Source organism: Malaya genurostris, chromosome 3, assembly GCF_030247185.1.
Source record: "Malaya genurostris strain Urasoe2022 chromosome 3, Malgen_1.1, whole genome shotgun sequence".
Taxonomy (NCBI): Eukaryota; Metazoa; Arthropoda; class Insecta; order Diptera; family Culicidae; genus Malaya; species Malaya genurostris.
The window spans coordinates 135685753-135711101 of record NC_080572.1 but is presented as its reverse complement, the minus strand read 5'-3'; the positions used below and the strand labels follow the sequence as shown (position 1 = coordinate 135711101).

The 25349-nt window shown below is 37.8% G+C and overlaps 1 protein-coding gene across 4 annotated transcripts in view; it reads left to right on the top strand.

Moving 5' to 3' along the window:
- Positions 1-25349, top strand: part of LOC131439381 (probable ubiquitin carboxyl-terminal hydrolase FAF) — a 466389-nt gene that overhangs the window by 4738 nt on the left and 436302 nt on the right. For 3 of the 4 annotated variants that reach the window (XM_058610309.1, XM_058610308.1, XM_058610311.1), the window contains exons 2-4: positions 11812-11950; positions 12015-12163; positions 12230-13224. In XM_058610309.1, the coding sequence (XP_058466292.1) occupies positions 11862-11950; positions 12015-12163; positions 12230-13224 (1233 nt within the window). In that variant the 5' untranslated portion in view covers positions 11812-11861. Of the gene's footprint in view, positions 1-11810; positions 11951-12014; positions 12164-12229; positions 13225-25349 lie in introns of those variants that run through there. The other variant, XM_058610310.1, reaches the window with a different exon arrangement.

Below are 25349 nucleotides of genomic sequence, written 5' to 3'. Positions count from 1 at the left end.
AATCTTGGTTTGCAAATTACTAGTATTGTTCTTCAAGATTCATTGTTCATTAAAATGTGATGAACTCCTTTTAAGCCTTCTATTGATGAAAAAAGAAAAATTATATTTATACTAAACCATAGTAATTTATCATCATAATTTTTTTATTATTGACAAGAAATGCTAGCAAAATTTATTTTCCTTATTTAAATATAAAAATTTAAACCGCAAATTGTCTGTCTTCATTGCTTCTAAATTTTTTACCAGCGAGCATTCTCTTGAGGTCTGAGAACAGGAAAAAGTCACTGGGGGCCAAATCTGGAGAATACGGTGGATGAGGGAGCAATTCGAAGCCCAATTCGTTCAATTTCAGCATGGTTTTTCGTTGTTGTTTTTGATCGATTGTGAGCTGTCGCAGCATCCATTTTGCACAAAGCTTTCTCATATCCAAATATTCGTGAATAATATGTCCAACACGTTCCTTTGATATTTTTAAGGTGTCAGCTATCTCGATCAACTTCACTTTACGGTCATTGAAAATCATTTTGTGGATTTTTTTCAAGTTTTCATCGGTAACAGCCTCTTTAGGACGTCCACTGCGTTCATCGTCTTCGGTGCTCATATGACCAGTACAAAATTTGGCAAACCACTTACGAATTGTTGCTTCGCCCGGTGCAGAGTCTGGATAACACTCATAAAGCCATTTTTGGTATCGGCGGCACTTTTTTTCATCAAAAAGTAGTGTTTCATCAACACACGAAATCCCTTTTTTCCATTTTTTTCACAATAACAAAAGTAGCTTCACTCAAAATGCAATATCTCACAAACTAATAATCAGAGAGCTGTCAAATTTATACACTTATCTTTTGAAGGTTGGTACTAACTGAAAATGGTATGGATTTAATTCTAGTGGCGCCCTCTCATAGAAACGATACGAACTTTTCAGCCGATCTGTTAAAAACAATTGTGAAAGCAAAATTGCAAAATATATGTGTTTTATAATGTCTCACGTTTTTATTATGTGGGATATATAATATTTATGATGTCGGATATATAAGAGAAGTACTGCAATGTCGTATCCAAACATTTTTCAAAACTGAAAACGTTGGTCGTGTACAAGTTCAAAAACACATCTTTATTTTTTAACGGGAACGCCATACCAAAAAAAAATCAGGTTTCAGTAAATCCAATCTTTTTTGACTCATTGACTCCAGTTTCATCAAACCTTTGAGCTACAACGATTTGTCAAAGTTGTTCTTTCAAATCCCATGCCATCTGTTGCTTTATTCATCCTCAGAATCAGTTATCGTTGTAGACTTTCTTCGGAGGTACATTTATCTTATGCGACACTTGCATCTCCAATATTGACCCCGATTCTGTATTTCGTTCGAGTCAGACTATTTCGATCGAACACGAAATTTTGCATTCTGTATCTCGATCGAGTACGAATTTTCCAAAAAGAAGCATCGCTCGATCGAATGACAGAACGCAAGTTTTTACTTTCGATCGGAATATTCCGATTCGATCGAAGTACAGAATAGGGGAGATTATTTCATTTGCATCTATTGCTACAATGGTGACATCGTTTCCGTGGCTGCAGAGATGGCATTTCACCAGAGTGATACACGCTAGAGTCAGATTTTTGCCACACCGAGGATGCAAAAAAAAAACGAAGCACCGCACAAAGAGGAAAGCGTACTTCTTCTCAGTGTCGAATAGACAGCATTTGAGTGTGTTCTTGTGGTTAAAGCAGCTGGCGCGAGTGAAACACATTCTCTTCGCACAAATCGCTCACACGCGCTCTCGTCTAAATACACCTAAGTGATCACTGGCGCGTGATGGTGGGCGAACACTTCTGTGAACTTCAATTAATAGAGAGTAGATCTGGCCTTGCTATGAAAAATTTGCAAGGAAAACCGAAAATTTTACGATAAATTGTTTTATTTTGCTGATTTTGCGTGTCCACGCTTCATCTACGAAAACCATACAGCAGAGTGCTCACCGGCGTGTACACCTCTGTGAAAGTATATGCATCCACCTCAGAGAATTTATTAGCTAATGTTCTAGCACTTTGGTGCGATTCAGTGGAAGAGGTAAAAGGAAATAAACAAACGCACTCATGATGCGTGCACAATTTACACAACAGTGGTGTATAAATGTGAAAGAGAAGAGCTCTCGTTGAAGTTGTCAGTGCGAGGGGAGAAATTTTGCTTGCTCTTCGTCACACAGAGGAGATAAACATCTCTGCGTGGCTGCGATTAAACTGTTCCAGCTCTTTCAAAAAAGTTATAAATTACATCCAAAGGTGTCATTTTGGTGCTTTTGATTCAGAACTCGATAAAAGTGTGAAATTAGCATTGGCCGGCAGAGTGAGTGGCCACAAACGGGTTCCATATTAACCGATAATGATAAGCGCAGTTCCCATGACTTCTCTTTAGAGTACCGATTGACTAACCGATCTATTGACTCGCAATGATGCTTGAACCTTTTCAAGTCACCATGAGAAGACTTCCACTCGAGGCAGTTGATAAATCCAAATTCGGAATTTGTTTTGTTTACGTTCCTCATGCCTCAAGTACACACACAGTAACCAAGGTTATTGTAACTATTATTCAAAATCAACAATTTATCAACTTGTGTTGCCAGTTCCAAACTTTTTTGAAGCGATTTCGTTTTGACATTACCAGTTACTGAGGGGTAGTTAAATTTGCGATACAGTTTTAAATCGCGAGTAGCAGGTCGTGTCGTCGGTTTTACTCCATATTCACTTGTTCGTCAAATTTTGAAGGGTCCCTACTCTTATCACTTTGTTTTGCTGATGGCAAGATTTTCGAGAGACTTCAACTAATCATAAAATTCTGATGCTAGAGTTTATTGGTTAACGATATACTTTGGAAAAAATAGTGCTGTATTATCCCACCGTATGATATATCATACGTTCAAATGTTAACAACATATTTTTTATTCTTTAACATGTACTGTTGGAATTTCACATCTGAAATAACTAATGTGAATCTTTGGCAATTCTTTGTCAAAAGTTGGAAGTAGGGGAAAGTCTTATAAAGCGCCCGTGCTAGCCAAAATGCCCCCTTTCCTTTCAAGCATTGAAGACTTTTCTTAACCAAAGTTTTATCACTAACACTATCTTTTATAGTTCCTCCAGCTACGTCGCATGGCCCTTTTCCATGAGCTGTAGCGTGAAAACTGTGCAAAACGATGAAATTCGTGCTCGTGATGAAAAATATTTGCAGTGTTTTACATTTTTAAATTGCTGAGGAGCGCCGTCAGAAAAATAGATGCACTTGCGTATATGTGGATAGTTTTGTGAAAAATGTCGATTAAGAGCTTCGAGAAAAACATACACAGTCATATTTCTTGCGATACGAAATAATTACTAATGTTTTATGATCGATTTTGTTGTTTATTTTATAATAGAAAACAATGGGGAAAATAGTCGCTTGGTCGTTGTTCCAATGGAAGCCAGTTATAATCAACCCGTGGACAACTTGACAGCTCCTATACATCGAGAATATAAGTGAAAGTTTTGGTTCTCTGGTTCCATAATGGCGTCGTAAATGGAATAACATTTGAAAATAACGTATCTGTTTTTAGACAATTTGCGGTTTAAATTTTTATATTTAAATAAGGAAAATAAATTTTGCTAGCATTTTTTGTCAATAATAAAAAAATTATGATGATAAATTACTCTGGTTTAGTGTAAATATATTTTTTCTTTTTTCATCAATAGAAGGCTTAAAAGGAGTTCATCACATTTCAATGGACAATGAATCTTGAAGAACAATACTAGTAATTTGCAAACCAAGATTAAATTTACCGTTCCCTTATTTTTATCCGTGTCGTTAGAAGATCATCCAATGATAACGATTACTTCCAGAATCATTGCATGGCTAGTACTATGGATCCTACTGACGCTAAGAATCCTTCCAGGTCGGGGCTCGAACATATGACAACTGGCTTGTAAGACCAGCGTGCTGCTATGCATTGAACCACCAATCCGGAATATATATATATATATATATATATATATATATATATATATATATATATATATATATATATATATATATATATATATATATATATATATATATATATATATATATATATATATATATATATATATATATATATATATATATATATATATATATATATATATATATATATATATATATATATATATATATATATATATATATATATATATATATATATATATATATATATATATATATATCCCGGATTGGTGGTTCAATGCATAGCAGCACGCTGGTCTTACAAGCCAGTTGTCATATGTTCGAACCCCGACCTGGAAGGATTCTTAGCGTCAGTAGGATCCATAGTACTAGCCATGCAATGATTCTGGAAGTAATCGTTATCATTGGATGATCTTCTAACGACACGGATAAAAATAAGGGAACGGTAGATTTAATCTTGGTTTGCAAATTACTAGTATTGTTCTTCAAGATTCATTGTCCATTGAAATGTGATGAACTTCTTTTAAGCCTTCTATTGATGAAAAAAGAAAAATTATATTTACACTAAACCATAGTAATTTATCATCATTTTTTTATTATTGACAAAAAATGCTAGCAAAGTTTATTTTCCTTATTTAAATATAAAAATTTAAACCGCAAATTGTCTAAAAACAGATACGTTATTTTCAAATGTTATTCCATTTACGACGCCATTATGGAACCAGAGAACCAAAACTTTTACTTATATTCTCGATGTATAGGAGCTGTCAAGTTGTCCACGGGTTGATTATAACTGGCTTCCATTGGAACAACGACCAAGCGACTATTTTCCCCATTGTTTTCTATTATAAAATAAACAACAAAATCGATCATAAAACATTAGTAATTATTTCGTATCGCAAGAAATATGACTGTGTATGTTTTTCTCGAAGCTCTTAATCGACATTTTTCACAAAACTATCCACATATACGCAAGTGCATCTATTTTTCTGACGGCGCTCCTCAGCAATTTAAAAATGTAAAACACTGCAAATATTTTTCATCACGAGCACGAATTTCATCGTTTTGCACAGTTTTCACGCTACAGCTCATGGAAAAGGGCCATGCGACGTAGCTGGAGGAACTATAAAAGATAGTGTTAGTGATAAAACTTTGGTTAAGAAAAGTCTTCAATGCTTGAAAGGAAAGGGGGCATTTTGGCTAGCACGGGCGCTTTATAAGACTTTCCCCTACTTCCAACTTTTGACAAAGAATTGCCAAAGATTCACATTAGTTATTTCAGATGTGAAATTCCAACAGTACATGTTAAAGAATAAAAAATATGTTGTTAACATTTGAACGTATGATATATCATACGGTGGGATAATACAGCACTATTTTTTCCAAAGTATATCGTTAACCAATAAACTCTAGCATCAGAATTTTATGATTAGTTGAAGTCTCTCGAAAATCTTGCCATCAGCAAAACAAAGTGATAAGAGTAGGGACCCTTCAAAATTTGACGAACAAGTGAATATGGAGTAAAACCGACGACACGACCTGCTACTCGCGATTTAAAACTGTATCGCAAATTTAACTACCCCTCAGTAACTGGTAATGTCAAAACGAAATCGCTTCAAAAAAGTTTGGAACTGGCAACACAAGTTGATAAATTGTTGATTTTGAATAATAGTTACAATAACCTTGGTTACTGTGTGTGTACTTGAGGCATGAGGAACGTAAACAAAACAAATTCCGAATTTGGATTTATCAACTGCCTCGAGTGGAAGTCTTCTCATGGTGACTTGAAAAGGTTCAAGCATCATTGCGAGTCAATAGATCGGTTAGTCAATCGGTACTCTAAAGAGAAGTCATGGGAACTGCGCTTATCATTATCGGTTAATATGGAACCCGTTTGTGGCCACTCACTCTGCCGGCCAATGCTAATTTCACCCCTTTAGCGAGTTCTGAATCAAAAGCACCAAAATGACACCTTTGGATGTAATTTATAACTTTTTTGAAAGAGCTGGAACAGTTTAATCGCAGCCACGCAGAGATGTTTATCTCCTCTGTGTGACGAAGAGCAAGCAAAATTTCTCCCCTCGCACTGACAACTTCAACGAGAGCTCTTCTCTTTCACATTTATACACCACTGTTGTGTAAAGTGTGCACGCATCATGAGTGCGTTTGTTTATTTCCTTTTACCTCTTCCACTGAATCGCACCAAATGCTAGAACATTAGCTAATAAATTCTCTGAGGTGGATGCATATACTTTCACAGAGGTGTACACGCCGGTGAGCACTCTGCTGTATGGTTTTCGTAGATGAAGCGTGGACACGCAAAATCAGCAAAATAAAACAATTTATCGTAAAATTTTCGGTTTTCCTTGCAAATTTTTCATAGCAAGGCCAGATCTACTCTCTATTAATTGAAGTTCACAGAAGTGTTCGCCCACCATCACGCGCCAGTGGTCACTTAGGTGTATTTAGACGAGAGCGCGTGTGAGCGATTTGTGCGAAGAGAATGTGTTTCACTCGCGCCAGCTGCTTTAACCACAAGAACACACTCAAATGCTGTCTATTCGACACTGAGAAGAAGTACGCTTTCCTCTTTGTGCGGTGCTTCGTTTTTTTTTTGCATCCTCGGTGTGGCAAAAATCTGACTCTAGCGTGTATCACTCTGGTGAAATGCCATCTCTGCAGCCACGGAAACGATGTCACCATTGTAGCAATAGATGCAAATGAAATAATCTCCCCTATTCTGTACTTCGATCGAATCGGAATATTCCGATCGAAAGTAAAAACTTGCGTTCTGTCATTCGATCGAGCGATGCTTCTTTTTGGAAAATTCGTACTCGATCGAGATACAGAATGCAAAATTTCGTGTTCGATCGAAATAGTCTGACTCAAACGAAATACAGAATCGGGGTCAATATTGGAGATGCAAGTGTCGCATAAGAAAGGTAATCGCTGAAACTGAGGCCTATTTTGAGGCAAAGGACAAATCGTACTTCAAAAATGGTATCGAAAAGTTAGAAGATCGCTATAATCGCTGTATCGCCTCTGATGGCAATTATATTGAATAATAAAAACGAATTTTGGCAAAAAAAAATGTGTGTTTCTATTAAACGATACGAACTTTTCAGCCGAACTGTTATTTTTCTACCATGAATTTAATTTGTTGCAAAACTGTTTGGAGCTACCGTCTTCGAAGCTTCCCCACCGCCTGCAACAAAGATATGTTGTCTGCTTATAAGTTATAATGTCCAATGGAAGGTTTTTCGCTACAGCAAACCATTATTGGTATTTCTTGGTGAAGTTATTCACCCCAATTATGTATTTCGTTCAAATCGGATTAATTCGATCCAATACGTTATTTTGCATTTTGTATCTCAATCGAGTTCGAGTTTTCCCTACAAAAGCTTCACTCGATCGAAATACTGAATGCAAAATTCCAAATCAGATCAAAATAATCCGACTCGATCGATATACAGAATAGGGGTGATTGCAACTGTCCTTAAAACACTAAGCAATGCTTTCTATTTTGTTTTAATCCAAATTGATTCACTTTTCAAGCTAGTTATGCATACACGTATCAATTGCTCTATAAACTTATTTGTTTATTTATTCATGGGCTCCATGGTAACTTGTTCGTAGTAACTTGAACAGTGTTGCTTGAGAAGATTATTTTTATCATTCTCGAGGGGTCACTACTTTTGTAGTAATTGACGGTGAATCGTTACCGGACAATTTTAATGCCAATTTTTCTTCGGAGTACCTGGTCGCGTCGTCGGTAAAACACTAACTTAAAAAAGTAAGTATGAATACCTCCAAAACTTATTAAACATTGGAAACACTATCAAATGATAAGGGATGGTAGGCAAGTGTGCCACGCTAAGAATTTTCGTGTTTTCTACAATAAATTAACGCTTGATTTTGATTATTGATACGTCTATGAAGTACGCTCAGGAGTACCCTCGATAGCCCAAAAAACATTATTGATAAACAAAACAATACGGTAATCAATACATGTAATTTTAGGATGCTTGTTGAGCAGCTCAATATTTTCAGTGCGGGTCATAAGTGCCCTCTATGTGGGGCAGAACCGCAACCATGACAATTATTATATTTTCACCGTAATTAAATTAGATTTCCTCTACTGTATTGCTTTCCTTAATACAATCAATATGATTCACGTTAGTTTTTAGATATTACATGTATTTAAAAAATCATCATCATTTACTTCTCTAAAGTTTTCCGCGGCATGTCGAATTCTTCAGCCACCTTTCGAATTGTTGAACCACCACCGTGCAAGGACTGGATTGCAAGACCCTGTCAGCTTGGAGCGAAATCAATCTTCAGTTCATCAACGGCTTCACATTCAACATATCACGCGTTTTTTTTTAGAACGGCTAATAAGCCATCCATCAACATTCACATTCAAGGTAATTTCGAATGACTTGGCACTCACTGAGAGTAAGTCATAATAGTAAACGGCATAAAAAAGTTTTCTCTTTCGTCTGGTGTTAAATTTAATACTCTCTCTTTCATAGCTCGCTTGCAATTTCGTTCGATAGTGGAAGTTGACAGGTGGCTTATTGGCCGTTATAAAAAACGCGTGATATCATGTCAATTGTATGCGTGCGCTGCCCTGCTATTTTGGCGCGCACGAATTTGACATTTCTCTCCCTTACTTCTATGTATGAGATTCGATGCGGACTCACCTGAGGGCCACGATGTATACCTGGTGATCACGTTTTTCTATGTGTTAGTGCGGTTGTCATTTTTTTTAATAACAGAGAGACGTGAAGAAGAAAAAACATAAACAAATGACGTTCCGGGAGTTGCTTTTATGAAAATATTTAGAGTTGATTCTTTTTGCGAAAATATTGACAGTAAAATGCGGTGCTTTGTTTCGGGATGTTTCAATCGTCGAATTAGAGGAAATGATCTGTCTATTTAAAAAAACTGGTATATTTTTTGCGGACTGGAGTACAATAGTGTAAAGAACTGGTGCGTATGTTCTGCACATTTCGGGACCAAAGATTATCAGTCGAGCGAAATGCAGCTTAAATTTTGTGGTTTTCAACGTCGGGTCTTAGAAAAGCATGGTAAGTTCAATATTTTCAATCATCACACGTAATGAGTACACTGATTTTAGCTCAACCTTCGATTCAAAGACAATTTTTTCTAAACGGATTTGGTAGAAGCAAATGGCATTGGTCTAGCCAGACTTAGTGGTCACAGCACCTTCCTTCTGTAAAAAAATAATCATTAAGAAAGTACTTACGTACTACGGATAGAAACTTGATATGAAACTTTCGTTCTGTGTGTGAGTTAACGGGCGTACTGAAGCCTGCATCGTAGAGTAGAGCAGCGTATAACCAACTCGCTCGTAGTTAACCTCGAACGGATGTACACAGTAAACATTCGGAATCTCAAACTTTGGCTGGTAACATTCTCCACCGACGGTGTAATTCGAGCGAACAAATGGATCGATTCGCTCGACCTTCATATGAACATCGGTAGTCTGAAATGATTTCATTTTGTCATCTTCGGTGTTTCACGATGGATTGATGTCTTCTTGCAGTGTTGATAAAACATCATTTTTGCTAAATACTTATTTGGTGAGAACACTGAAAAGATGACAATAAATTGCGTCAGAAAAAAATATAATAAGTCAAATAAAACCATACTTAAGAGTATGAAGAGCTACAGGTAGATATTGTTTGTTATCAGTTAAGCGACAATTAACGTGTGGTCTCCATTGTGTATCAAATAAAATTATCAATAAGTGCAACATTTTATTCATCCAATTCGGAATCATTTAGATCATCACCAGCCAAAAAATGCCACCCACAGCACAATCACTACATTATCCATGATAACTGTAATAGATTTCATAGTGCGATTTTCCAAATCCTTCCTCCAACGAAATGAACAGAATAGGATTGTCGTAACCGCCTTAGAATTATTTTTTTCTTGAACGGATAATTGTAAGCCGAAAATGTTTCGCCGTCTATTCTCTACAACAACGCTTCACTAACTGAATTCTAGCGCAATTTTATCGCCCGAAGAACATCCGGTTCACACATTTCGCGTTTTCATTGCGTTACATTCCGTCCGCAACGCTGGTATTGAGTTTGCGTTTTCATTGCGTTACCAACTACCCTCTCATTTTTTTCCGTCAGAATAATATTTTTTATTTATTTTATACAGATATATACTTATTGAAAATGCAATTATTTCTCATACCTTAAATAGATACTACCCATTACTGTATACACTGCAAGGGTTTCCTAGTTATCTTGCAAACTAAACAATGTCGACTCACATCCTTATCCGGATAATCATCCTATTTGACGGGTTTTCAATAATGCTCTTCTTGTTTTTTTCGTTATATTTACTACACGGATGTGTGTACAATTTTCTATATTCCGACGTTACCTTGCAAGCCTTTGAAGAAAAAATGTCCAGATTTTTAATTAGTGCCAAAGATTCGCCGGCTGCGCGACAACTGGAGTAACTTAGTAGTGAAATCCTGATCTGAACTGGTCGTTTGTTTATGTTTACATGCTTGAATCCCGGCGCGCCATACTAAATTTCGTGAGAAAATTACCAACACAAAACAGTCTTATCACGCCACCAGTGTATTTTACATCGTGCCTGAGGGCGACGTGCTCGTACAAAAGGATGTTGCCAATGATTTGTTTGGGAGATGTGAAAGCTGGATCTAGTTAATATGATGTCTTTGATTGCAGCAATCATGGTTGTGTTTGACAAGTTGTTTGTGTTGTTGTTGAGGTTAGGTTTGTTTATCATCTGTTACGGAACATCTGCCCCATAGCAATATTGAGATTTCTATGCCCGGTGAAAAATGAATGGCGGCCCTACTGAAAAATGGGTGGCCAACACGTTTCCTGATGAAAACAAAACAATATGTAAAAGCGATTCACACGCAGCATCAAGCGACTATCACCGTCGACCGAAGTTGATTGATCGTCAGAATCATGTTTAATGCATGCGTTTCCCGATGAAAACAAACCTATCTCATTTGCATTTGTGGTTGTAAGTGAGCTGTCAGAGAGCCTAATGACGAACTTGCCCCGTTATCAATCAATAAAAAATCAATCATCGATATTCAATTTTTAACAAATATTCAACGAGAAGTTAAACCAATGATCTGACAATAAAATGAAACCATAGCAAATGGAGAACAATTGAAAAACTCTTATTTTGTACATATATATATATATATATATATATATATATATATATATATATATATATATATATATATATATATATATATATATATATATATATATATATATATATATATATATATATATATATATATATATATATATATATATATATATATATATATATATATATATATATATATATATATATATATATATATATATATATATATATATATATATATATATATATATATATATATATATATATATATATATATATATATATATATATATATATATATATATATATATATATATATATATATATATATATATATATATATATATATATATATATATATATATATATATATATATATATATATATATATATATATATATATATATATATATATATATATATATATATATATATATATATATATATATATATATATATATATATATATATATATATATATATATATATATATATATATATATATATATATATATATATATATATATATATATATATATATATATATATATATATATATATATATATATATATATATATATGTATATATATACATATATTGATTGAGTGTTTTTATTGATTTAAATTTTATTTTTTTAATTTTTAGACATGTAGAGTTTTCAATACTAGTATAAAATTGTCGATAGTTACGAAATAATGACCTATGATACTGGTGGACTTGCATTAGATCCTTCCGAGGAGCAAAATTATGAGAATGCCTCAAACAGTGTTCAACATAGTGATCCGTAAGTTCATATTTCACAACTTAATGGAAATCATTGTTCAACCTACGACTTTTATTTGTTACAGAAATTCAGAAAGTTTAATAGCTGACTTTCCAGAAGAAAAACTGTCATCACTTTACATAAAAATATCCAGCTCTCGTTGGGTAGTACCAGTACTACCAAATCAAGAATTAGAATGTCTACTTAATGCTGCTATTAAGCTTTCGCAAGCCGGTAGGACTAGTATTTTTACCATGTTTTGACTGCAACAAATTAACATTGTATTACTTTCATTTCTAGGGATAGACAAAGAATGCGAACCATGCATGAAATTCTACCGGGACGGCCTAACAACCTCTTTTTTGAAAATACTCACTGATGAAGCGGTTTCTTCCTGGAAATATAACATACATCATTGTATTCTCATGTCATGTGATAAACTACTTCATTTGATAGCTTTACACATGAAGAACGATAATCCTGATCTACTAAATCTTCTGGCAGTAGTTTTTGATCCTGAAAACAAATTTCATACTCAAAACGCATCTCGTCAGGTAGAACTGCATTTGTCATTAGGTGAATCCGAAGAGTCACTTGAAGACAGCAATGTTTTCGCTAGATCACCTCCCGAGCCTAAAAATCCTCGCGGTTGGCTGGTTGATTTGATCAATCGATTTGGAGAGTATAATGGATTTATCAATTTTTTGGATCGGATTCAAATAGGCTTAACATTGTTTCGTCAACAGCGAGAGACAAAAAATCTTAGAACGGGAACAACGACAACAGCTCTGTCGGATAGAAACACTCGCTCTGAATTATCAAAAACTTCAAATTCCAGCCCCATTAAAATTGAATTGGATGAGCCCGGGAAATTAACACTGTCGATATTGTACAGTCTTCTGCGTCCATTTGGACAATGCGCTGAACTGTTAAGTTCGTCTACAATAGAAAAATTTTTTATGCCGATTTGGGATGTAGTATTAGAAATTCTACAAACTCTTTCCGACGACGAATTGAAACGTGAAGCAAAGTTTGAAGGAAAAAATGATACTATCACAGGGATTGTAAAATATGCTCGAGCTTTAATAAACCGCGTTCCAAATCAAGAAGACTTGCTGCGCACTTTTGAAATGTGTCGATTAGGAATCATACTACGCGTTCTGCAAATTTCCAGTTTCAATGGTAAAATGAATGCATTAAACGAAATCAATAAAGTACTTGGATGTGTATCTTACTATCCTCATCGTCAAATTACGGAAGATGAAATGGACGGTCTGAACGCAGTAAAAATGGCGGTAAGTTCATCGATTGATTCTAGTGAAAAATGTTGAATCGAATGATTTGCAATATTACCATATAGAAAAATATTATTCGATTTATATGTGTTCATTGCAAGTATACATAAAGGGTGTTTTTTTTACAGTCACAACTTTTGTTTTTAAATAAAACGCACAAATATGTAAATTTCGGCTCAAATTTGGTTTTATTTGAGAAATAAGTTCATGACCATTGTTATAGAATAAAGAAAGGCTATGCAAGTGCAGTGAAAGTCGACTTTCCAACCGAGGCCCGAAGGGTCGAGTGTCATATATAATTCGATTCTGTTCGTCGAGATCACATAATGCATCTGTGTGTGTGTGTTTTTTCCTCCCAACCTCCCTCAGCAGAGAAAACCGATTGGAAAAACTCTGCTACACCTATATGCCTATGTGCTACACCTATATACCTATGTGCTCCTGCACTCTTCTATTGCTGTGCTCATGCACCTTTGGTCGCTTCTAATCCGTGCTCATGCACTTATCGTATTGCTCAAACTCTTCAAGCGATCCCAGCTTGCTGGTCGCTCCTCCACTTTCTCTGTAACTCCGTCAGCATTTTTATAACTGCCCTGCTTATCGCGTTCCACGTCTCCTCAGTGCGGCACATTTAGTCGACAACGTTTTATACATTTAATGTCGGCATCGATCTTCTTATCGCCTCGAATCTGGGGCAAATGAACACTACGTGCTCCCGTGTCTCCTCCACGATTACGCACCCCGGGCAGAAGGGCGAAGCGGCATGGCCAAACCGATGTAGATACTGCCTGAAGCAGCCATGACCAGACAAAAACTGGGTTAGGTGGATGTTCACTTCTCCATGCTTCCGGTTCACCCAGGTCGACACATTAGAGATGAGCCGATGGGTCCATCTCCCTTTCTCCGTGGAATCCCATTCCTGTTGCCACTTTGCCATTGAGGCCGTTCACACTAACGTTCTCACTTGCCTGGTCGTCCTCCGCACGTAGCACTCGATATCCTCCTCCAATGTGATGCAGATTGGGATCATCCATGCAATCACACAAACTGCCTCCGACGATATCGTTCTATATGCGCTCGCTACTCGCATGGCCATGAGCCGGAACGCACTGTTTAGCTTCGCCCGATTTCGCTTGGTTTTTAGCGCCGCACCCCAGGCTGGAACTCCGTACCGCAGTATCGAAGATGACAAACTCGCCAGCAGCCGCCTCTTGCTGCTTCTTGGACCACCGGTGTTTGGCATAATCCTTGACAGTGCGTTGATCGCCTTCGCCGCCTTTTCACATGCGTAGTCGACGCTGTTAAAGTATAGCCGATCGTCGATCATCACACCCAGATGCCAGTTGTCGCTTCGATGCTATTGCGTGTTCTCCGTCGGAGATTTCCACTGTCTTGCAGTTGCTCACCAATAGCACCTCCGTTTTGTGGTGGGCTATCTTCAGCTTGACTCCATTCATCCAGTTTTCGATGATGCCGATCGATTCTACCGTCAACATTTCTACCTCCTCCGGCGTCTCGCCTGTTACTGATAAAACGATATCGTCCGCGAAACCCACGAGCACGACGCCTGTGGGTAGCTGCAGCGTAAGCACTCCGTTGTACATAGCGTTCCATAGCGTTGGTCCGAGGATGGAGCCTTGTGGGACTCTCGCCGACACATTCATCCTCCTCTGTCCAGCTTCAGTGTCGTACACCAAGACTCTGTTCTGGAAGTAGCTTTTCAAGATCCGACACAGGTAGTCTGGAACCCGCATTTTATGCAGCGCTACGGCGATAGCCTCCCAGCTGGCGCTATTGAACGCGTTCTTGATGTCAATTGTGATTACGGCGCAGTACCGGTTTCCTCTCCTTCTCGGTCCTCTCTAGAACCGTCTGGATAGCATCCACCGACGACTTTTCCTTCCGAAATCCGAACTGCAGCCGTGACAGTCCATTCTCTCCTTCTGTAAACGACTCCACCCTGTTAAGGATGACCTTCTCCAGCAGCCTCCCAAGTGCGTCCAGCAGGCATATCGGTCTATACGATGCTGGATCCCCCGGCGGTTTTCCTGGCTTTGGCAGTAAAACCAGTTTCTGTACCTTCCAAATGTCTGGGAAGTGACCTTCTTCCAAACATTTCTGCATCGCCGACCTGAACATATCGGAGTAGGCCAGAACCGCCGATTTCAACGCCACGTTGGGGATCCCGTCTGGACCCGGAGCTTTGTTCACTTTCAGTTTTTTCGCCACTGCTTCTAACTCGGCATTGGAGACCTGCCGAGCTTCCGCACTACCTTCGTCTTCCTCACCATACGGTGTTGGTGGCCACGTCGTTGGGTCGTGCTTCGGAAAGAGACCCTCTACGATTATCTTCAGCTTATCTGGGCACTTTTCGGCTGGCGTCGCTGGACCTTTGATCTTCGCCATCACGACTCGGTACGTATTACCCCAGGGGTTTGCGTCGGCTTCTCTGCATAGCTCCTTGTGGCAGTTCACGATTATCTCCTTTTTAAATGCGGCTCTGGCCTCCTGGAACGCCAACTTCCGCTCCTCTCTATCCGGGAGGATTCTTGCCCTCTGGTAGCGTCTTCTGGCTCTTAGGCAGGCAGCACGGAGGGTGCCGAGTGTCTCGTTCCACCAATGTGCAGGACGCCGTCTGTACCTTGGCTCCCGTTTTCGTGGCATTGTAGTGCCGCAAGCCCTTGTAATCACTCTTGTCAGCTCTACCGCATCCATGTCTGGAGTGTCGCTGTTCGCACGGAGTGCTTCGACGAAGAGGTCCTTGTCGAAGGCCTTCGTCTTCCACTTTCGCATGCATGTTCTGCTTCCCTGTATGGCCGTGGGGTTCCGTTGGCCAACGCTGTAGCAGACCGCCTGGTGATCACTATGGGTGTAGTCTTCGCTTACTCTCCAGTTCATGCTGCGCGCCAGCGATGGGCTGCAGAAGGTAATGTCGATGATCGACTCCCGCCCGTCTTTCCTAAATGTGCTAACGGTGCCAGCGTTGCACAGTTGTACCTCCAACTTCGCTAGCGCTTCCAGCAGGCTGTAACCCCTAGCGTTGGTTAGCCTGCTACCCCACTCCACGGCCCACGCATTGAGATCTCCACCGATCAGTATCGTATCAGCATCCGATCTAATTTCTCCGCTGTCCACCTTGGGGGTGCACAGCAGCTGCATACGAAGATGCCGTTGATTTTGGCGATGACGAAACCTTCGTACGTGCTTGCAACCACCTCCTGAATAGGAAATCTTCCAGTCACATGTATAGCAGTCGTTCTCGTCCATCTGCCACCCAGTTATTGTTACCGAGAGGAACTCGATACGGCTCTGCAATAATCGCAACGTCGCACTTTTTTCGCCTCGAACAGTCATCGGGCGCGGATCGCTTTTTCGAGCGCTCCGCAAGTAATTTATATTTATTTGTTTTTTGACGCGTAGTCTACGCCGCGCGCGTGCTTTTTTATAGCCTTTCGGACAAATTTTATCTAGAATAATGAAGTGCGGTGTAAAATCGTGTGTTAATATTGACGATCGCTTCCTTTGGAAATGCGAAATCTGTAAAAAATCGTACCATTCAGCCTGCATCGGCGTGCAGCGGCATCAAGAAAATTTTATTCTGGCATTTATGGTACCAGTGTGTGCCGACTGTCAACATTTAATAAGGACAGGAGCTGAAACTCTAAAGCTACTTCATCAACAGGAACAACTTCTAAAGTACACAAAAAATCAAACGGAAACGTATCACCGGACCACTGCAGACATGAAAACCCATTACCTGGAAATATTCGACAGTGTCGAGCGCCAGCTCATCGACGAGAAGCAGTCATTGTCCAGTATCAGCAGAAACGACCACAACATTTGCGGTAAAGTAGGTCAGCGCATGCAGTCATTCGAGGCCTCGTTACACAGTGCCATAAAAAACGTTAGCGATTTTAGTAAAGTCAATGACCAGCACATCAAGGAAATGAGCGAACGGATTCTTCGCCTCGAAGAAAAATTCTTACTACCTACCAAATCCGAAGTCCCTGCAATAATACCTAACACTATTCTGGAAGAATTGAGGGATGAAGTCAAAGCAATATCGACTTCAATCTCCAGTATCGGAACCAAAGACCAAATAACCAATCCTAAGTCTCTAGCTGAAGAACTCAAAGAGAAGGAAATTCAAACATGCGACAGTGGCTGGCGCTTCATGGGAAGTAAAAAAATCTGGAAACGAGACTGGAGTGAGTATGACAAGAAACAGCGCACTCGACGGCTGCAAGAAAAACAAGCAGAAAAAGCAAACCTCAGACGAAAACATCGGAAGCGAAAACAACAAAATAATACAAATTACAGTATACGCAGTAAAAACAACAACTACACCAACAACATCAAACACGACAACAACAACAACAACAGCGGCAGCAACAACAACGACAATAATGTGCACTACAACAGCAACTTGAACACTAATAAAAACAATACCTGCCACAACAATAACAATAATGTGTCATTACAATATACCTTACCCTTGGACAAAGACTTACTAGCAGCTGCACGGGTTCAATTCTCCGGGAATCCAGGTGCAGATATTGCCTCAAAATTCATAAATTTTCAAAAAGGTGGAACGATCAACCCTTACAAAGGAACAAGAAGTATTCAAAACAACACTACTCCGGTCTTAGGAAGTAATGACATCAAAGCTGCACCACCCACTAACTATGTGAACAAATCTGCAATATCACAGAACATAATTACGTCTGCAATATCACAGGACATGAATACAGACAGCCAATTCGAAATTGATCCAATGCGTCCTCCCATTGTACGTCTTAATTCACAATCTGCAAATGGCGACGAACGCTTCTTGAAAGCAAGACTTCGTGACCCGAAAATAATGCACGTCGTCCGTCTGTATTTGTCATACATGAAAAATCAACAACCTACAGTATGCATCGAGGGTATGACACCAACTAGTATAAAAATGCTATTAGCATCAGAAGGCCTTCCAACCACACCTGACCACCTCCTACGAATCTTCATCGAAGTGCATCAGGAATATGGAATGAAACCTAAGGAAGCGCTGGCCGACCTGGACTCTTATGGGAAATTTTTGACAAGTGAACATATCCGCCGACTTCAACTAATCCGGGAAGCCGAACACAATTTTACAAGGCCGAATATTCGGAAAGAACGACGCTCTTTGACGAAGGAATAGAAACAGGAATTAGTAATGTAAGTATTCCAGAATGCTCAAAAGCTTCGCTTCATAGACAAAATATGACTGAAATTTTGGTCTATTGCCAAAATTTCAACCGCATGAAAAGCCCTGCCAAAATGAAAGAAATTCATCAAAATTTTATAACCTCCTCTTTCGACGTAATCCTTGGAACTGAAAGCAGCTGGGATGAAAGTGTTAGAAGCGAAGAAGTATTTGGAAATAATTTTAACACGACTGGCACGACTGAAATTTATCTCTCTGTCAGAAAAAATCTGGAGGTGGAGTCCTCATAGCCGTAAACTCTTGCTTTACTTCTGAAGAAATTATTACTCCTAAATATAAAGAATTTGAGCATGTATGGGCCAAAGTCTCAATATTGGGGGAAGAACATATTTACTGCTCTGTCTACTTCCCACCCGAAAATGCGAACAAATTCTCTTTTGAATTATTCTTTCAATCTTTAGACACAATTATTTCGAATATGGAACCTGAAGTAAAGCTTCATATTTTTGGCGACTTCAATCAACGTAATGCGGACTTCATTTCTGACATTGAAAATGAATCAATCTTACTTCCAGTCGTAGGAGAAAACGAAACATTGCACTACTTTATCGACAAAATTTCTAATCAAGTAAACTCCGTAAAAAATCAACAAAATGCATATTTAGACCTTCTTTTCACAAATTGCACAGAAGACTTTTGTGTGAACGCATCAAACCTGCCATTATGGAAAAATGAAGCATTTCACACCGCAATTGAATATTCATTATTTACACACAATGCATCCCTTCCCTACGACTTAGAATATAAGGAAGTGCCGGAATACAATAAAATTGACTTTGAAGAAGTCAAGTGTAGACTAAGTATAATAAATTGGCGGAACATACTGAATACAGAAGGAAATGTCGACGTCGAAGTAAACAAATTCTATCACATTATAAACAAAATATTAGCCGAAACTTTGCCCATGAAAAGAAGAAGAAAAAATCACAACAGAAAATTACCTGTATGGTTCAATTCACAACTAAACATTTGAAAAATAGGAAACAAAAAGCACACAAAACTTACAATCAAGAAAAAAGTGACGTTCATCTTCAAAATTACTTAAATCTATGCAATCAACTCAAAATAGCCATTAACACAGCACACGAAGAATACAACCGCAAAACTGAAAACGAAATAAAGACTTGCCCTAAGAACTTTTTTAACTACACAAAAACTAAACTAAAAAGCAATAATTTTCCATCTCAAATGCACCTCGACGAACATGTAGGGAAAATAGTACAGAAATCTGCAATCACTTTGCAATTTTTTTCCAAGAAGTATATACATCTTATTCAGAAACTGACCGTGACCGTGAATACTTCTCTTTCATACCTGCATTTTCCAACTCCATCTCTGTAAACTATCTATCAGAACATGACATTTCGACAGCACTGAAAAACTTAGACGCCTCAAAAGGGCCTGGACCTGACAGTATACCACCAATATTTAAAAAAAAATCTTGCTGAGGAACTTACACTACCACTACAACTACTTTTTAACCTATCACTTAATAAATGTACTTTTCCTAAAGCATGGAAATCTTCCTTTCTTGTACCAATATTTAAATCTGGTGCAAAATCTAACATTCGGAACTACCGTGGAATAGCCATTATCTCATGCATTCCAAAATTATTTGAAAAAATTGTAAATGAAAAACTTTTTCATCAACTTAAAAATGTAATAACAAACAAACAACATGGTTTTTTTAAAGGCCGCTCAACTACAACAAATCTCTTAGAATTTATGACATTCACTCTGAATGCAATGGACGCCGGAAACTACGTAGAAACTCTTTACACTGACTTTAGCAAAGCCTTCGACCGTATTGACATACCATTACTTCTACACAAACTACAAAAATATGGCATAAAACATACTCTTCTGGAATGGCTCAAATCATACTTAACGAATCGTGTACAGGTAGTCCGCTTCCAAAACATTCTGTCTGAACCAATTAATGTAACTTCTGGCGTACCTCAGGGTTCTCAATTAGGGCCTCTCCTTTTCATTTTACATATAAACGACATTTCCTTCATACTCAAAAATCTGAAAGTGCTTATATATGCAGACGACATGAAACTCTTCATGGAAATTAAAAATATTAACGACGCTGTAATATTCCAGAACGAAATCAATCTATTCCACATTTGGTGCTGCAAAACTCCAACTCAATGTAAAAAAATGTAACTCAATAACTTTCAGTAGGAAAAATGAAACTATACCTATAAACATACATCTAGGAAATCAACTTGTAGAAAAATGTAAAATTGTAAGAGATTTAGGCGTAATCTTAGACTCCAAGCTCACTTTTGTGGAACACTACAATACCATAATCAATAAAGCTAATAGCATGCTGGGCTTTATTAAACGCTTCAGTCATAACTTTCAGGACCCATACACAATTAAATTATTATACACTACATATGTCAGACCTATTTTGGAATATTGCAGCCTAGTATGGAATCCATACAATATTATTCACGAAGAACGCATCGAATCTATTCAAAAACAATTTCTTTTATATGCACTTCGTAAATTAAACTGGACAGCATTTCCTCTACCATCATATGAAGCACGCTGCATGCTCATCAATATACAAACACTTAAAGAACGCCGCGACTTTGCAATGCTTTATTTTATCAGCGACATTATTTCTCAACGCATTCAATCAGCTCCATTATTATCGCAATTAAATTGTTATATACCTAGCCGTCAATTACGTTCCAGGAAATTATTTTTAGAAAAACAAGCTAGAACAAATTATGCAAAATACAGTCCAGTCAATCGAATAATGCGCCATTACAATCAATACTGCGAACATCTTGACCTTACTATGTCTAAAAATCAAATCAAATCTCAGCTTTGTCGTAGAAATAATGCGTAGTATGTAAGTGAACATTGTAAACAATTTATATGTAGTCTACATTTGCTTGACGAAATAAATAAATGAATAAATAAATAAATAAATTGTTGCTTTATCTGTGGGGGTGATCGAACGGTTGCTAGTCTCGGACTCTGGGTTCCGTGTCGTTCTCGTTCCTAATAGCTCGTTCTTCCGTGTTGGTGATACGTATTAGGGCTTCTCGCTGTTTATGTACTTGCTTCATTGGGCATAGTTGAAAATTGATCATTGACTCCTTTGCGTTTTGGGCATCATTGGGATTACTGCCAGTAGTAATAATAGTTCCGTAAAAATATATGTGATGAAGCTTCTTCGTTGATTAGTCATGTATTGGTATTCTGTATTGTTGCTTCTCATCATGGCTTCTCGTTGGGTACAATGTGTTGAGGCACCTAGCATCTTTTATGCATTTCATTTGATTTTGTGGTTATTTTCTTCGTAGTGTTTGTTGTTTAAGTTTTCACGTATTAATAAACTTTGATTTTCATATATTGATTTATAGTATTCAGTTGAGCTTTGACGATGCTCATTGAATAAATTATGGGGTAGCAATTTGTAACGTTGTGGCATACCCACGCAAGTCATCTTTAACTGTGTTGACTGCATTTACTTCCTTCTTGTTTTGTTATCAGTTGTACTGGTTGATGTAGCAATTTGTAGCATTTCCATTATTTCGATTTGTTATCACGTCTTCCATATTAAACTTTTTCGTAATTTTTCTGCCTCGATTTTTTTTTCAACTCGTGTTCATCCTTCTGTCATCTTGGTGATTCCTCGGTTCCCTTTGTCTTCAACTTGCCACCGCATCCGATCACACCCTCTCGTTCTCTTAGGTAGCTTGGCTAAGCTACCGACATCCTTCCTTCTGCGACGACTAATTTCGGGCGCACACACAGTTTGGGACTTAAAAAAAACTTTTATTCGTTTTGTATGATTCTGTGCCTTTAGTGTAATCATTTTTCTATTCTATGATTGTTATTATCATTATTATTTTTATATACATATTACGTGATCTATTGTCTATTCTATGATTGTTATTATTTGTATATATATGTTTTTTTCATTGTCATATCTTTGTGCATCGTAATTTTTTTTTTTCGTTATCATACATGTTCTTTCTGTTAGTTGAATCTATGTTTTTTTTTCTATGCATTTAAGTGTTTCTGCGATATATTTATTCGTCTATATGTTATCTCGTGTACTTTTCATTAATCGAGAGGTTTTTATGTTTACTTATATTTTTTTTGTTGAGGTACCTCGCACCTTTTTTAACCCGTAGATACAGGTCGACAACCCGTCTGTCGACAATACGTCTGTCTGTGGATATAAAATTGTTATTAAAGTTGCAGCATGCGAATGCTTGTTGCAGGTTATAATGAATCTTTTCTAAACCTTTTTTTCTAAACTTTTCCCGCAACTAGCTTCTATGCCGTGTTCATTTTAATGGTGTCTTACCATCCTTGCCTCCATAGCTTCAGAAGTCGTCCTTCCGTTCTAATACTGGTCGGTTGTGTAGTGCTCATACCACAGCTTCTCTCTCCCACTACCTGAGCTGGTTCTTTCGGTACGTGTTCCTGTTTATCCTTTCTAAAAATAAACTCAAATCTGGGTTATAATATTTTTCCAATAATAATGGGAACCTGTAAAGTAACTTAGATTCTAATTTCGTGCTGAATGTGTTATCTTAAAAAAATTGTTTTGTTTACGTCACCCATGTTCTGCTTTTTGTTTCAGAACTATTCCCATTTATGCTGCCAATTCCTATCTCTCTGTTTCTTGAGGCTTCCAATATTATTAGTTTGTTAGTGATAGAGTTTTCATATATGTATATGTATTGTTTTCGATTCCCCATGAATTCTTTGGTACATATTATGTTAATTATTTGTTGTATCTTTCTTTCATTGTGTTTCATGTAAAAGTTATTATATGTCCATATTGTCATATCTGTATTTTATTGACATTTTGATTTGAGTGCGTAATTTGGGGGTCAAAGGTGCACGACATCCTGGAAGGAGCGACAAATATCATATCTTACTGTTTGTATCGGCAGTTTGATTGACTTAGCTCTGGTCGTCACAAGCCCCGACCTCATGCCTACTCGGTGTCAAATGATGACTGGTGACTCCTGTTTTTAGCAGAATGAGGAGGTGCGGAGTATTAGCAAGCGGTGGGACAGAGTGCAACTGTTGATAAGGAGATAAGGAACTAACATCTTACTATAGATGTCTCGATTATCAACCCACTTTGTGACTCTTGCTAATATTCTCAACGTGGGAAGTGTGCAACATGTAAACTTTTATTAAAAAAAATAATAAATTTTATATTATTAATAGTAACTATCCTATTGCCCTGAGCTTAGGATGATGAACTACAGGGCGCGTACCCTGCTTGGCGGATGAGAGTGGGAGTCAACTTACACTTGTATTGACCCAATCGCACCATACCGAGATCGACCGTTCGCTTAAAACTGTAAAATGAATCTAATGTGTCATCTGGATTGATCACGGAGTTGACATGACTGATACTGCTTGAAATTGACAATGGGCCATTGGGTGGTTTCAGGCATTTATGATGCAATTGGGATGCTTATTCACCCCGGCTCTGTGTTTCGTTCGAGTCGGATTGTTTCGATCGTTCTGTAGCGTAGCTGTTTCGTTTTGCGTTCTGTAGCTCGATCGAGTTCGAGTTTTCCATACAAAGGCATCACTCGATCGAATTACAGAGTGCAGGTTTTTATATTCGTTCGACGGGGTCTGATTCGATCGAGATGCAGAATGGGGGTGATTAATATATCACATTCGTCCTGAACAGGTGAATTAAATTCAAAAAGTGCACTTATTATTATCAGGAACAGAGATGCCAGATAAAAATTTCAAATATCTTCAGACAGCGCTGCAAAAGTCTGTATATCCGAAAACAAATCTGCTGTTAGCAAATATTGCAGAAATTTCTCTACGATGTATAACTAAACGAACTTGGAAAAATAGGACGCGACAATTTCAAAAGTCTGTAAAATTTGCAGATTTACAGACATATCTGCAGTTCTGGCATCTCTGATCAGGAATAATAGTGGATTGACATCTTATGAACTGTTAAGGAAGTTTCAAACCTTTCCGATCCGGTTCGATATCAGTACTGATGTTATACAAATGGCATTAACGGCGAAACTGATTCGGGCCGGTGTGAAGACATTTTAAGCAATCGTGCCATTGTGTACATACTGTGGCTTCCCTGGACAATCTAGTGTTGAATGCGCATCCTTACCTTACATCATATAATCCAACAAACTTACTAACACCTGACTTTATTTTATCTTATTTTATTTTACATGGTGGGGGCGCAATGAAACGAGAATGTTGAAATAAGGAACTGTCATCGAAGGCCTAAGAGCAAGGATATTTTAGGAGGAAGAACCCTGGGGCGTCCCAGGAGAATGACGAAAAGGTGATAACTCGACTTTTGGTAAGTTGAGGTAAGGTGGGGAGAGAGGGGTAAGTGCACTATATTATTATTATCATTATTATTCATTTTATTATTATTATCATTATTATTATTATTGTTATTATTATAATTATTATTATTGTTCCGTACGCTTTATTTTCAGCCATAAACACAGTAGTTAGTAGTAGTTAGTAAACTTCTAAATGCTATATTTCCCTATTTATCTCCACTATCCCTAACCTAATGTATCTGAAACCAGTGGGACTCAGAGCAGCGCCTGCTGGTGGAGGAAGCCGGTGTGCTATACGGTCTAGTGCATATCAACGGTCAGGCTTTAGTAGGCTCACAACCAGCTTGAAGTGAACCTCACTCAAGCAGATGGGCGGACACGGTCTGCCAGGTTGTGGGCTGATAAATTACAATTACAATTACAATTACAATTTTGATTTGAGTGCGTAATTTGCACTTAAGAAATCCTCAATTTATTCATATAGTACGCATCTCTTATTTTTTTTCATTCCGGGGTCGCGATCCCCTTGTCCACACACACTT